The sequence below is a fragment of the Cebus imitator genome, unplaced genomic scaffold, assembly GCF_001604975.1.
Source record: "Cebus imitator isolate Cc_AM_T3 unplaced genomic scaffold, Cebus_imitator-1.0 Scaffold338, whole genome shotgun sequence".
In the NCBI taxonomy this organism is placed as follows: Eukaryota; Metazoa; Chordata; class Mammalia; order Primates; family Cebidae; genus Cebus; species Cebus imitator.
In genome coordinates this window covers 166,033-180,679 of record NW_016107653.1, presented here as the reverse complement: position 1 = coordinate 180,679, position 14,647 = coordinate 166,033, and the positions used below count along the sequence as shown (strand labels likewise).

Genomic DNA, 14,647 nt, shown 5'->3' with positions numbered 1-14,647 from the left:
GTAGAGACAGCGTTTCACCATGTTGACCAGGATGGTCTCGATCTCTTGACCTCGTGATCCACCCGCCTCGGCCTCCCAAAGTGCTGGGATTACAGGCTTGAGCCACCGCGCCCGGCCTTTAATGTATTTTAAAAATATATAAAATGAGCATTTTGATGTCCATTTCTGATTGGTTCATGGTCTAAACCATCCTGGGAGTGGGGGAGGTCTCATCTAAATTGAACTTATAAGTAAGCTATTTAAAGACTTGATTTAAAATGGTTCCCGGGGTGTACATATTAATATATCTTGGTTTTAATTCTTACTCCAACATGTTTGTTAAATAAAAATGCCTCTCTTCCAATGAACACACAGTTTTTCATGAGTATTTTTTATGTTCACAACATCCTTGTGACTTAAATGCACGATATAGATTATCCCTACTCCCATCTTTTAGAAAATTCTTTTCACTACATAATTCTACATCTCTGTTCTTACCACAAGGATAGCAGTTAAAACTTTCAACCTAATACACAATAACCCTTTATCTTATACTGCCTCAGAATAAACTAAGTCCCCAAATCATCAATGCCACTCTTTCTGCAACCCTCTGGGTTTTCTTCAGAGGTTTTAGTTCTTCAACAGGCAAAATATATCACATTCCCATCACAGACCAAGAGAACACTGACAAAAATAAGATATTAGCTGAGAACAACAGTACTAAGTAATAAAAATATACCAATATAGACCAGAGGCTTTAGGTTTCTTTCTACAAGGAATATTATACTGGTATATAAAACCAGTTTTCTAGTTAACAATTCACTTAATTCTTTACCATATGATCCAGTATTGTCACTCCTGAAGAAACTAAAACTTATGTTCTAACAAAAACTTGTACAGGAGCTCTATTCATAACTGCCAAACACTGGAAATTATTCAAATGTCCTTCAGTGGGAGAGCTAATACCAACTGTGGTCTAGCCATACAACAGAATACTTCTCAGCCACAAAAAGGAATAAACTGTCAATATATGCAACAGCCTGAATCAATCTCAAAGGCATTATGCTGAGTGAGAAGAAGCCAGTTTCAAAAGGTAACATACATATCATACGATCCCATTTTATTTGATATTCTCAAGAAAAGGCAACTGCCTAGGCGTGGTGGCTCACACCTGTAATCTCAGGACTTTGGGAGGCCATGGCAAATGGACTGCTTGAGCTCAGGAGTTCAAGAGCAGCCTGGACACTATGGTGAAACCCCGTCTCTACCAAAAATAAAATAAAATAAAATAAGCTGGGTGCTGTGCTGTGTGCCTGTGGTCCAGCTACCGGGGAGGCTGAGGTGGGAGGACTGCTTGAACCCAAGAGACGGAAGCTTCAGTGAGCCAAGACAGAACCACTGCACTCCAGCCTGGGGGACAGATGGAGATTCTATCTCGAAAAAAGTAAAATAAAATAAATAAAACTATGAGGATGGAGAACAGACAGGGTGTAGCAGGAGGTTATGGTAGGGGAGGGGGTTACCATTTAAATGGACAGCACAAGGGACTGGGGCCATGGGACTGTTCCATATCCTGATTATAATGGTGGTAACATGAACCTGTACATGAGCTAAAATTCATAGAACTGAACACCAAATTAAAAGTGTGCTATTAAAAAATAACATAAGATTAATTTTCAATGTTCCAAATGTGAGATCAAAAGTTTCCCAAATGCAAGATGTTATATATTATTGCCTTGAGGAAAAAAAAAGTCCAATTTACATTAGCAACAAAAATTATAAAATATCTCAGAATGAATTTAACAAGCATTACATAAAAAGAGAGGCCGGGCGCTGTGGCTCATGCCTGTAATTCCAGCACTTTGGGAGGCCGAGGCGGGTGGATCACGAGGTCAAGAGATCGAGACCATCCCGGTCAACATGGTGAAACCCCGTCTCTACTAAAAACACAAAAAATTAGCTGGGCATGATGGCGCATGCCTGTAATCCCAGCTGCTTAGGAGGCTGAGGCAGGAGAACTGCCTGAACCCAGGAGGCGGAGGTTGCGGTGAGCCAGGATCGCGCCATTGCACTCCAGCCTGGGTAACAAGAGCGAAACTCCGTCTCAAAAAAAAAAAAAAAAGAGAGGTGAAAAAAGTTATAAACTCTGAAAACAAATTTGAGACACGCTGTATATTCTGGAATAGAAAAGACTTAGCATCATGAAAATATCAATTTCCTCCCAAACTATTAATAATTTAGAAAATCAACTAATCCCTCTTTTCCAGTTATCATGGGTGGAGAAGCCATGAGCAGCAAAGTCTCCCACAACACCCTGTATGAGGTGGTGCAGGAAGTCCTGCACCAGAACCAGTGCAAGCGCCACAAGTTCCTGGAGACGGTGGAGTTGCAGATCAGCTTGAAGAACCATGACCCCCAGAAGGGCAAGTGCTTCTTGGGCACTGTCTGGCTTAAGTCCACTCCATGCCCCAAGTATATGTCCTGGGGGACCAGCAGCACTGTGACAAGGCCAAGGCCATGGATATCCCCCACATGGACATCGAGGCGCTGAAAAAACTCAACAAGAATAAGAAGCTGGTCAAGAAGCTGGCCAAAGAAGTATGATGCATTTTTGGCTTCAGAGTCTCACATCAAGCAAATCCCATGAATCCTTGGCCCAGGCCTAAATAAGGCAGGGAAGTTCTGTACCCTGCTCACACACAACGAAAACATGTTGGCCAAAGTGAATGAGGCAAAGTCCATAATCAAGTTCCAAATGAAGAAGGTGTTATGTCTGGCTGTGGCCATTGGCCATGTGAAGATGACAGATGAGCTTGTGTATAACATTCACCTGGCTGTTAGCTTCTTGGTGTCACTGTTTGAGAAAAACTGGCAGAATGTCCAGGCCTTATATATAAAGAGCCCCATGGGCAAGCCCCAGCAAGTATATTAAGGCACATCTGAATAAATTCTACTGCCACTAGTAAAAAACAAAACAAAACAAAACAAACAAAAAACAAACAACTAATCCCGTGAAACTTAGTCTAATCAAAATTTCATGTTCTGTTTTTAGAAAATGGCAATTTAATTTTAAAATTCATCTGGAAGAGTAAATGGATGAAATATATATACAAGAAAATTTCGAAAAATAAGAATTACTGGCCAGGTGCAGTGGCTCACACCTGTAACTCCAGCATGTCGGGAGGCCAAGGTAGGCAAATCATTAGGTCAAGAGATCAAGACCATCCTGGCCAAGATGATGAAACTCCATCTCTACTAAAATTACAAAAATTAGCCCAGTACAGTGGCGAGCACCTGTAGTCCCAGCTACTTGGGAGGATGAGGCAGGAAAATCGCTTGAATCCTGGAGGTGGAGGTTGCAGTGAGCCAAGTTAGCGCCACTGCACTCCAGCCTGGCGACAGAGTGAGACTCTGTCTCACAAATAAAAAAAAAAAAAGAATATAATCAGGAGGGGAACTTGACCTAAAATATATAATCCACAGCTGTAGTAATAAAAACACCATGGTATGAGACTAAATAGACTGGAGAAACAACAGGACACAAACAAGAATTTAACACGTGTTAATGCAGGTATCTTCAATCGGAGGAGAGAACTGATGGTTCTGAGACAATTGTAATCCAAGCGGAAAAAAAAAAGCCATATCCCTACACCTGATATGAATCCTCCCAACTATATACCACATGAATTAAATGTTAAAATGTGAACCATAAGAGGAATATTAGAAGATACAGAATTGTTTTTTAAGTCATAGGACAAATCTTCATGAAGACATGAAACCCAAATGTAATAAAGAAAAAGATGAAACAATTTTGCCACATAAATACTTAAAAACTTCCCTAAGACAAGACAACATAAACAGTTAAGAGAAGTAACAATCTAGGGAAAGATATTCATCACCTACACAACAGACACATCAGACAGATGACTAAAACATAAAGGGTTTAAATTACTAAGATTTTTTTTTTTTAAAAAGCAAGATGAATAAATGATATAAACAGGAAACTTGCTTTATTTATTTATTTTAGAGCACGTCCACTGCTGCCCAGGCTGGAGTACAGTGGTACAATCACAGCTCAATGCAGCCTTGTACTCCTGGGCTCAAATGATCTTCCTGCCATGGCCTCCCAAAGCACTAGGAATAGAGGCATGAGTTACTGCGGGTGGTCAGGGAATTTGTTTTAAAAAGAAAATATGAATGACAAAAATATATTAAAAGATCATAAATCTAAGTAGTGAAAAGGGAAAAAGCAACTTCTGTTTTTTTCTACAACCTTTTTTTGTCCATCCGTGTTACGGTTTAAATGTTTGTCTCCTCCCAAGCTCATGTTAAAATGTAACTGCCACTGCAGCAGTACTAAGAGGTGGGGCCCTAGAGAGGCAATCAGGTTGCAAGGGCTCTGCCCTCTCTTCTTTCTCCTCCTCTTCCCTTCCCTCCCCGCTCCTCTCCACTCTTTGCCCTTCCAACACGCCCTTCATGTTTCAAGAAGGCCCTGGCCAGATGCAGGCCCTGGACCTTGGACTTCTGAGCTTCCACAACTGTAAGAAGCACGTTTCTTATGCTTATATATTACCTAGTCTCTGGTATTATGTTACAGCAGCAAAAACAGACTAAGACATTCAGACAGACAAAAATTATCTAGTGTAGAAGCATGTAGGAAAACGAACATTCATTCATTTTGGTAGGATGACAAAGTAGGTACACATCACTTTTCATTCAAAACAAATTTAGTAATATCTATTACAATGTCAAGTATTTATTGACTTTGACCTAGGACTTCCGTTTCTAGGAATTATCCTACAGAAACACTTAACAAGAACACACAATGCTAAAGAATGTCCACTACAGATACATTCGTAACAACAAAAAATTAGAAACAACTCTAATGCCCATTGATATGAAATAAACTATGATACCACCCTACAGAGGAAGACTATGCTGCCTTTACACTAAGTGCGTCAGATCTATGAGTACTAAGACCCAGACATGGTCAAGGTACATTACTAACTAAAAAAACTATTATGTCCCATACAAGTCCCTTTTTATTAAAATCTTTTAAAAAGTTAATGTCTGTATAAAAAACTCTGGGAATATACACCAAACTGCTGAAAGTGATTGTCTTTGAAGAGACAAATTTCAAGGAACTTTTACTTTCTATATAATGAATTTCTACACTGTTTACATTGTATATGATTCTGGGTCATATCTACAATAGGCAAAAAAAAAAAAAAAAGGTAAAATAATTCTGTTCAAAGTTATTAAAAAACTGACAAAAATTTTAAATTAAACCACAGTGCCAGTCACATTCAAGGATTTCTAGAGAAAGAACCTACTAGAAGTAAACACCACAGGCCAGACTCCAGCCAACGTAAGTTAGGTAAAGTAAATGGGAGAGGGTGTGTCTGTCCCAATGCTCTCTTAGCCCACCATCTCTGCCCACATCAGGAAGCTGGCAAGTAGCCACCTGGAACTGGTGGGAATTAAACTCAGAGGTCTGGTTCCTTATCTCAAGAAAGCTTTAATCAAGAACAACAGGGACAGCTCCGCCCACACAAGCTGTTTACTGGTTCCAAAAGTAATCTAAGGCAGCTCAATAACAGGAGTCACGACTAAAAAATCCACAAGGATTTTATCACTAAAATTGGGATGTATTGTGAAGAGGCAAATTTCTGGCAAGAGTCTTTTAAGATTCCAGTTAGCACAGTCCAGTGCTTTCCAACCTTTTCCAAGTCTCAGCATACACAGGAAATGAGAATATTTATAGGGCACACTGCTGCAAACAGAGGATGCCTGTTGACAGATGACTGACCCAGGGCTCATGCTCCTGCAGCCCCAGGCCTGGTGGGCTACAGGTATGAATGCCATAGTGTATGTGTCACAGTCTTGGCACATCTATCACAGGGACAGCATTTGTTTTAAAAGCTTCCTTCAAAAGTATTACTACATTCAGGCCAGGCACAGTGGCTCATGTCTGTAATCCCAGTACTTTGGGAGGCTGAGGCGGGCAGATCACCTGACATCAGGAGTTCGAGACCAGCCTGGCCAACATGGTGAAACCCCATCTCTACTAAAACACAAAAAATGAGCTGGGTGTGGTGGTGGGTGCCTGTAAACCCAGATATTCGGGAGACTGAAGCAAGAGAATCACTTGAACCCAGGAGGCAGAGGTTGCAGTGAGCTGAGATGCTGAGATGGCACTGCTGCGCTCCAGCCTGGGCAACAGAGCAAGACTCTGTCACCCTCTTCCAAAAAAAACAACAACAGTATTATTATATTCATTTAACAAATATTTATTAAGTACCTAACAGGTTACAAGCACTGTGTTAAGTTCTGTCGTTTTTACCTATAGACTGGAGATCGCCTACAGACTACAGAAGGAGACAAACGGGTAATTCCAATACAATGCAAATTGTGCCATAAAAGAGGATATTTGGATTTTTATGGTATCCCATGCATGGGGAAAGATGATCTGTCAATGATTCTCAGAAGTGATCCCTAAACAGAAGAGTAAAGAGTATTTCACGTACAGGGAACAGTAGGTGCAAAGACCTAAATGCAACAAACTACATGAAAGAAGCAAAACAGGCTGGGTGCAGTGGCTCACGCCTGTAATTCCAGCACTTTGGGAGGCTGAGGCGGGCAGATCACGAGGTCAAGAGATTGAGACCACGCTGGCCAACATGGTGAAACCCTGTCTCTACTAAAAATACAAAAATTAGTTGGACATGGTGGCGGTCACCTGTAATCCCAGCTACTTGGGAGGCTGAGGCAGGAAAATTGTTTGAACCTAGGAGGCGGAGGTTGCAGTGAGTCAACATCATGCCACTGCACTCCAGCCTGGTGAAAGAGCAAAACTTTGTCCAAAAAAAAGCACAGCAAAACAGGCTCTGTACCACACAACAGGAGGGAGTTAATTTTGTGGTTTTAATGCATGTATTTTTTATTAATAGAAATGGGGCTGAGCAGAAAGCCATTTCACAAGGGTTAGGAAAATATGTGCCTTACTACACAATAACCCATTAAACATATACTATGAGAAAAGTAAAGAAACGAAGAAACCTCTTGAAGATAAATTTGTAAATATTGACAATACTATCAATTTGCAAGTAACATGAGCTCAAATATGTAAGTGTGTACCTTAAGTTAAAGACAATTTTTACTGTGGTGGCAGACGTTTACTACTGAAAAAGAACAAAACATTACTCATTTTTTTTTTTTTTTTGAGACAGAGTCTCGTTCTATCACCATGCTAGAGTGCAGTAGCACAATCTCGGCTCACTGCAACCTCCGCCACCGTGCCCAGCTAATGTTTGTATTTTTAGTAGAGATGGGTTTCACCATGTTAGCCAGCATGGTCGCGATCTCTTGACCTCAGGTGATCCTCCCACCTCAGCCTCCCAAAGCGCTGGGATTACAGGCGTGAGCTACCGCGCCCGGCAACATTACTCATTTTTAAACGTAAAGATTATTTAAACCCTCTATGATATTTACAACATTTAAAGTAATGGGAAAGCAAAATAACTCCCAGGCAACTAATATATGTTTCGTGTTCTTTTGAAAAAGCTTAATTAGGCTGGGCACAGTGGCTCACACATGTAATCCCAGCACTTTGGGAGGGTGAGGCAGGCGGATCACCTGAGGTCAGGAGTTTGAGGCCAGCCTGGCTAACATGATGAAACCCCGTCTCTACTAAAAAAAAAATAAAAATTGGTCAGGCGTGGCAGCACATGCCTGTAATCCCAGCTACTAGGGAGGCTGAAGCAGGAGAATCACTTGAACCCAGGAGGCAGAGGTTGCAGTGAGCTGAGACCACGTCACTGCACTCCAGGCCTGGGCTACAGAGCAAGACTCCGTCCCCCGCGCCCCCACCCCCAAAAAGAAAAAGCTTAATTAGCCAGGCACGATGCTCATGCCTATAATCCCAACACTTGTGGAGGTTGAGGCAGGAGGACTGCTTGAGCTCAGGAGTTCGAAACCAGCCTGAGCAACATGGTGAGAACTCTGTCTCTACAAAAATTTTTTTAAAAAATTAGCCAGGTGTGGCAGCACATACCTGTAGTCTCAGCTACTCAGGAGGCTGAGGTGGGAGAATCACCTCAACCCAAGAGGTCAAGGCTATAATGAGCCATGACTGCACCACTGCACTCCAGCCTGGGTGACAGGGAGAGACCCTGTCTTGAAAATAAAATAAAATAAAATAAAATAAAATAAAACAAATAAAAAGCTTAGTTAGCTTAGAAATAAGGCCAAATATATCCGTATTCTTTTCTCTCTCTTACATGGAAATAAACAGAGCAACAGTCATAACAGAAATAAGCATAACTGGTATTTACCTCTCTGCCTGTAAGGATATGTCTTGCCAATTTTACTTTTGCAAAATTCCCCTTGCCGATTGTTTTCAACAGTCTGTAGTTTCCGATGTGAGGCTGTTCATCTGCACAGGAAGCTATAGAGTTTCTACACCGAGCTCCTGAGCGGCTGGTGCGAGAGGTAACTTCTTGACGCCCATCTCCATGTGACGTGTGCTGCAATACAGCATATACAAAGATAAGGAAATGAGAGAACACAGAGTACTTGCCAAGTTCTAAGAGCTTCTAGTTGAAGAAACAACATTCCTACTTTAATCCTGAAGTATCTAGCACTTCAAAGGAATTTAATGACATAATATAAATTTATGAGGAAAATGAGAATTCTGAGAAGAAAAATACCAAGTGTTAAAGTTCAACTGGGTGTTCAGGAAATTAGATATTTTGCATACACGGCTATTATATAAAATAGGAGTCAAAGGGCTGCCTTCTGGTTACAAGTGCTCAACTTTTCCACATGCTATTAAGTGCACCTGCACACCTGAGCCTCACTACAGCCTGCGGAGCAGGGAAACGCTAATGTCCCCATTCACCAGATAAGGATACAGCCACACAACTGTTCAGAGGGAAATCCATAGAGAATCTGGATTCCCAATTTCCTTCTATGCTACACTGCTAACAGTAATTCAAAACAATGTGCTTAAAGAAACAGCTAGACTGTACGGCGCTTAATAGATGGCCCTTGTTGAACAGATGTATAAAGTACTCAACATGTATGTTGAATAAAGTACTCAATATGTCTCTATCCTATGAAACATTCAGGTCCGAGAATTACACTTCTGTGTACACACTGTGTACACTTCTATATGCGCAGGCATCCTGCTACTACTGTTCCCTTGGCCCTATACGAATTCAAAGGATTAGATGTCCCAATCCCTTCCCCACTGTGGCTGATAACTCCTGCTCAGTTCATATGCACTCACAGCCACTTTCGATCCCCTTTATATGTTTCTCTTTTCCAACTTTTTGTCCAGGAAAATGCCCTGTCTTTCTCTATATATCCATAAGTCAAAACAAGACTGATCTAGCTGATAAACTGCTTGGTAATATACCTGTCAAAGAAAATGAAATTCAGGTGTTTTAAAGTGAAAGTAAGCTTTAAAACTTGTGCCATCTACCTCTAAATTTCTCAAAAGATGTACTTTTCAGAATTTCCATATTAATCTCCAACTACTTCATTATCACTCTAATATTTTCACACTCACACACCAGGTTTGGAGATAGGCTGTTGTCTGTTTTACTCAATTATCACATAATACTGCATCCCAACAACAATTTCTAAGTTTTTACTGCAAATGTCTATTTTAGATAAAACAGGCTTTTTATGACCTAGTTACAAATCTAGGTTAACTGTTGCACTGTTCCTATAACAAAAATGATTCTAATTTCCATATTAGAACTTTCGGAAAATGGCCCATTTAGAAATACAGAGTTGATAAAAGAAAAGACTAAAATGATAACAAAGCTTTGACACTAAGGCTTTAACACAATAACAGGTAGATTTTGTTGTGCACAAGATGCATGCTATTGTAATGCAAATGATTACGTCAACTGCAGTATAATTTTAAAAGAAGTTGGGTGATCACGTTTATATTTATTTCTACATGATTTTGATTACACTAGAATTTAAGTTTCATGAAAACAAAAACAGGAATTAATTATCCCTTGGATCTTAAAATAGCAGCTGGGTCTGGGTGAAGTGGCTCACACCTGTAATCCCAGCACTTTGGGAGGCTGAGGCTGGCGGATCACAAAGTCAGAAGATCAAGATTATCCTGGCCAACACGGTGAAACCCCGTCTCTACTAAAAATACAAAAATTAGTTGGGTGTGGTGATACATGCCTGTAATCCCAGCTACTTGGGAGGCTGAGGCAGGAAAATCGCTTGAACCAGGGAGTCAGAGGCTGCCGTGAGCCGTGATCGAGCCACTGAACGCCAGCCTGGCAACAGAGTGATACTCCATCTCCAAAACAAAAAACAAAAAAACCTCTCCATCCTTTACTTTGTTTTTCAGACATACTGAAGACCACTATGTGGTCTGTGTGTGTGTGCCCCAAATTGCAATTCTTGCTTCTAAATAAAATGTTTTAATTTCAGATATTCATCTCTATGTTTTATTTGACTTCGACATGTGTGCTTTCCATGAGGCAGTTAAATTGATGAAATAATAATTTTCATGCAAACCAACTGCCTTCTATTTCATGTAAAATAGAATATTAGAAAAATCTTTTTTTTTTTTTTTTTAAGATGGATTCTCCCTCTGTCAGCTGAGGTGTGGTGGCACAATCTTAGCTCACTGCAACCTTCACCTCTCTGATTCAAGCAATTCTCCTGCCCCAACCTCACGAGTAGCTGGAACTACAGGTGTGTGCCACCACAACTGGCTTATTTTTGTATTTTTAGTAGAGACAGGGTTTCACTATGTTGGCCAGGCTGGTCTTGAACTGCTGACCTCAAGTGATCTAGCCACCTTGGCTTGCCAAAGTGCTGGGATTACAGGTGTGAGCCACCGTGCCCGGCCAGGAAAATCTTAAGATTGATAGGCATCCAACATTCCTATCTTTGCTTACTCACCAACGTGCTTATAATAAAATACTAACTCCTTAGGACTTCACCCATTAGCATGTTGTAACCTTCACGAGGACAGGGTTTTTGGGTTTTGCTCATTATCAGATATTCCCCAAAATCTGAAACAGTGCCTAGCACATAGTAGATATGCAACACATTTTTGCTGAATGTTAAATGAATTCAAGGCCTGCTCATCTATTCTTCCTCTCCCACTATATCATCCAGTAGACTCGAGCTTTGAGTCTAGCTCTGACTCATAGTGTTGTTCCCTCAGTTTTAATGTCCTTTCTTCTCTTTAAACCTAAAAACCTACTCATTCTATTATGTTTAGATCATCTGTCACCATCATCATGAAGCCTTCTATGGCTCTCCCTGCATCTCATCAGGTTTTCTTACTTCTCCTTACTGGGATCCCTCAAGCAGACTTGGTGCGTGCAAAAGCTTTTTACTGTGTTCAATCACTAGGATTTTGGTGATGTGTATTGCCACAGCATAACCCAGACTAACCTAAAACACAATCATGCAAATCAACAGTCATAACAGAAAGCAGAAAGAAACTTGTATTTCTTCATACGACAGATTGAAAGATCTGATGTTTGTTAGGTTGTTAAACTTAATATATTTAATTTGATGTTTCCTGACAAAGTCCTTAAATTAAAAATTTAAGAGTTAACTTTTAAAAATTCCCTCAAAATAGAAGCAAATTAAATCGTCTTTTGCTTCCGTTTGGCCTTCATTTTATTTTCCCAAGTACCCATCACTGACCCTAAGAAAAAGTTCCCTATTCCTATATCATAACACTCAGTATCAACACTAAACATTTAAACAAATAATTCTGAATTCTTGTACTATTTCATACATTTTTTTTCTTCCTAAGGAGTCAATAAACAACCTACACACACACACACACACACACACACACGTGTGCGCACGTGCGCGCACACACAAACACATACACGCACATATTATATAAATCTTTGATTAAAAACTTGATTTTTCTTTTTTTTGAGACAGGGTATCGTTCTGTTGCCCAGGCTAATAGAGTGCGGTAGTGTGATCATAGCTAACTGCAGCCTCGAACTCCTGGATTTAAGGGGTCATCCCACCTCAGCCTCCCTAGTAGCTGGGACTACAGGCATGTGCACCACACATGGCTAATGTTTTAATTTTTTGTAGAGATAGGGTCTCACTGTGTTGCCCAGGCTGGTCTCAAACTCCTGGCCTCAAGTGATCCTCCTGCCCTGGTCTCCCAAAGTGCTGATATTACAGGTGTAAGCCACCATGCCTGGGCTCCTTTATAATATTTTATGGCAGACTATGAACCTAATGGGTACTCAAAAGCTGCCAAGTTTAATTCTTATAGATTAAATGAGCCTTGATTCTTCTCCTTCCTGTAGAACTGAACTGATATCACTTCATCCACCATGAAAACTAGAATATGTACACTGCTACTGAAAATAATGTGGAATACAGCCAAAGGCATGAGATTTCCTTCTTCAAGTTGAAAGTGTGTTCAGGGAGACCACATGGCCAGTCAAATACTTGTTTTCCCAAACTTCTCTGCAGCTAGAGATAACCATCTGGCTTAGTTCTGGTCAGTTCTTATTAAAGTCTACTAGGTGGCAACGTGGGTAAGGGGGTAAGGGTTGATAATGTCTGGGGAAATTTATCATAAAAGAGGAGGCTGGTCATAGTAACTCACACCTGTAATCCCAGCACTTTGGGAGGCTGAGGCTGGTGGATCATCTGAGTTCAGGAGTTCGAGATCAGCCTGGCTAACATGGTGAAACCCCATCTTTACTAAAAGTACAAAATTTAGCTAGGCGTGGTGGTACACGCCTATCCCAGCTACTTGGGAGGCTGAAGCATGAGAATTGCTTGAACTCAGGAAGTCGAGGCTGCAGTGAGCAGAGATCCTGCCACTGCATCCCAGCTTGGGCGACACAGTGAGACTTCATCTCAGGGAGAAAAAAAAAAAAAAAAAAGCATGAGGGGGAGGACAGAGTTGCCAATACAGTCCCTTCCTCCCTCCTTGAATGCAACCATGTAGCTGTGGCTATATAATGTTGTCCTGTAGCTACAAGGTCTCAAACATGAGAGAAAAGACAAAACTACTTTTAAAAAACCACCAACTCCAATATTACTGAACTGCTGAACTAAAGCAAGATGCTGCATACCTCCAGATGTCTTTTTGGAGAAAAATAAACCCCTATTTGTTTAGGCCACTGTGTTAGGTCTTTGTGACGTTTAGCCAAAGCACTACTGACGTAGATGCCATATCATTGCAAAGCAATAAGAAAAATCAATGGGAATGCACTCCATTTTGTTTTACATATTAGTTCTTAATTTTGCCCACATATAAAAGAACCACAGATTGTTATTAACTGTATAATCAGAAGACATTTCTTAGACACATTTTAAAAACCTTTTTTAAAAAAATCCTTGCCAGCAGTAAGTCAGTAAAAAAAAAAAATTTTAACATTAATAAGGTTCCAGAATAGTCTTGTCCTTGTATCTACCAGGCAGAGAACCAACCTGAAATTTGACAGGCCCACTTAAGTACCTCACACATGAGAAGAAATCAGGTTTACAAGTTTAAAACAGCAACAGCTTTACACTATGTTTCAAATCTTCCTGAACAGAGCTTGGTCCCTTCTGTAAAACACAGGAAGTGCAACCCGACATCCTTTCTAATCCTAAAATCACAAGCTACCTCCTTAACATACAGGCAGGGTTTCCAAATGTTAAAAACAAAACAAAACTAAACTAAACTAAACTAAAAAGCCAAATTGTGACAATAAATGGCTTTTCGCCAAGTATTTTATACGTTAGAGATATTCACAAAGTCACATTTCACTTTTGAAAGCAGCTAGGCAATTATTTCATTCAACATAGAAAAAGGATTTGATAAGACTGAACAATTTATAATTTAAAAACTCTTGGTCAGGCATGGTGACTCATACTTGTAATCCCAGTACCTTCAGAGGCTGAAGAAAGAGGCTTGTTTAAACCCAGGAGTTTGAGACACGCCTGGGCAAACACAGCAAGACCCTGTCTCTACCAAAAAGCCCCCACAAAACTCAACAGCAAACTAGGATTAGAATGGAATGTCATTGATTTGATAAAAATCACTGACCCCCCAAAAAACAGCAATCAAAACAATTAAAAAAACCCCTAACCTTCTGCAAATATTACACTAAATGAAATTTTCTTTTCATTTACTTATTCTCCAATGCTAAAACAGGAAAAAATGAAATAAAACAAATGGAGAGAACTTCCACAATCATTTAAGATTAGAAACAAGACAAGGTTGTGCATTATTACTACTATGTAACATAATACGTGAAAGTCATGGCCACTGCTTTAAGGAAAGAAAAAGGTGTAAGATGTGAGAGAGCCAACCATCATTATTGCATTATTATTATTTTTTGTTGTTGTTGTTTACAACTTTTCTGTATGTCAAATTATTTCAAAAAATAAAAAGTTTAATAACGCCTGTAATCCCAACATTTTGGGAGGTTGAGGTGGGCGGATCACTGGAGGTCACGAGTTCTAGACCAGCCTGGCCAACATGGTGAAACCCCGTCTCTACTAAAAATACAAAAATTAGCAGGGTGTGGTGGTATATGCCTGTAATCCCAGCTACTTGAGAGGCTGAGGCAGGAGAATAGCTTGAAACCGGGAGGCACATGTTGCACTCCAGCCTGGGTGACAGAGTGAGACTCTGTCTCAA

The 14,647-nt window shown here is 40.3% G+C and overlaps 1 protein-coding gene and 1 pseudogene across 13 annotated transcripts in view; one reads left to right on the top strand and one right to left on the bottom strand.

Moving 5' to 3' along the window:
• The window catches only part of MARK3 (microtubule affinity regulating kinase 3), a 118,952-nt gene that overhangs the window by 86,035 nt on the left and 18,270 nt on the right, over positions 1–14,647 (bottom strand). For all 13 annotated transcript variants that reach the window (XM_017505319.2, XM_017505303.2, XM_017505305.2 and 10 more), the window contains exon 2: positions 8,313–8,504. In XM_017505319.2, coding sequence (XP_017360808.1) covers positions 8,313–8,504 — 192 coding nt within the window. The remainder of the gene's footprint in view (positions 1–8,312; positions 8,505–14,647) is intronic.
• Positions 2,076–3,153, top strand: LOC108287153 (annotated as a pseudogene).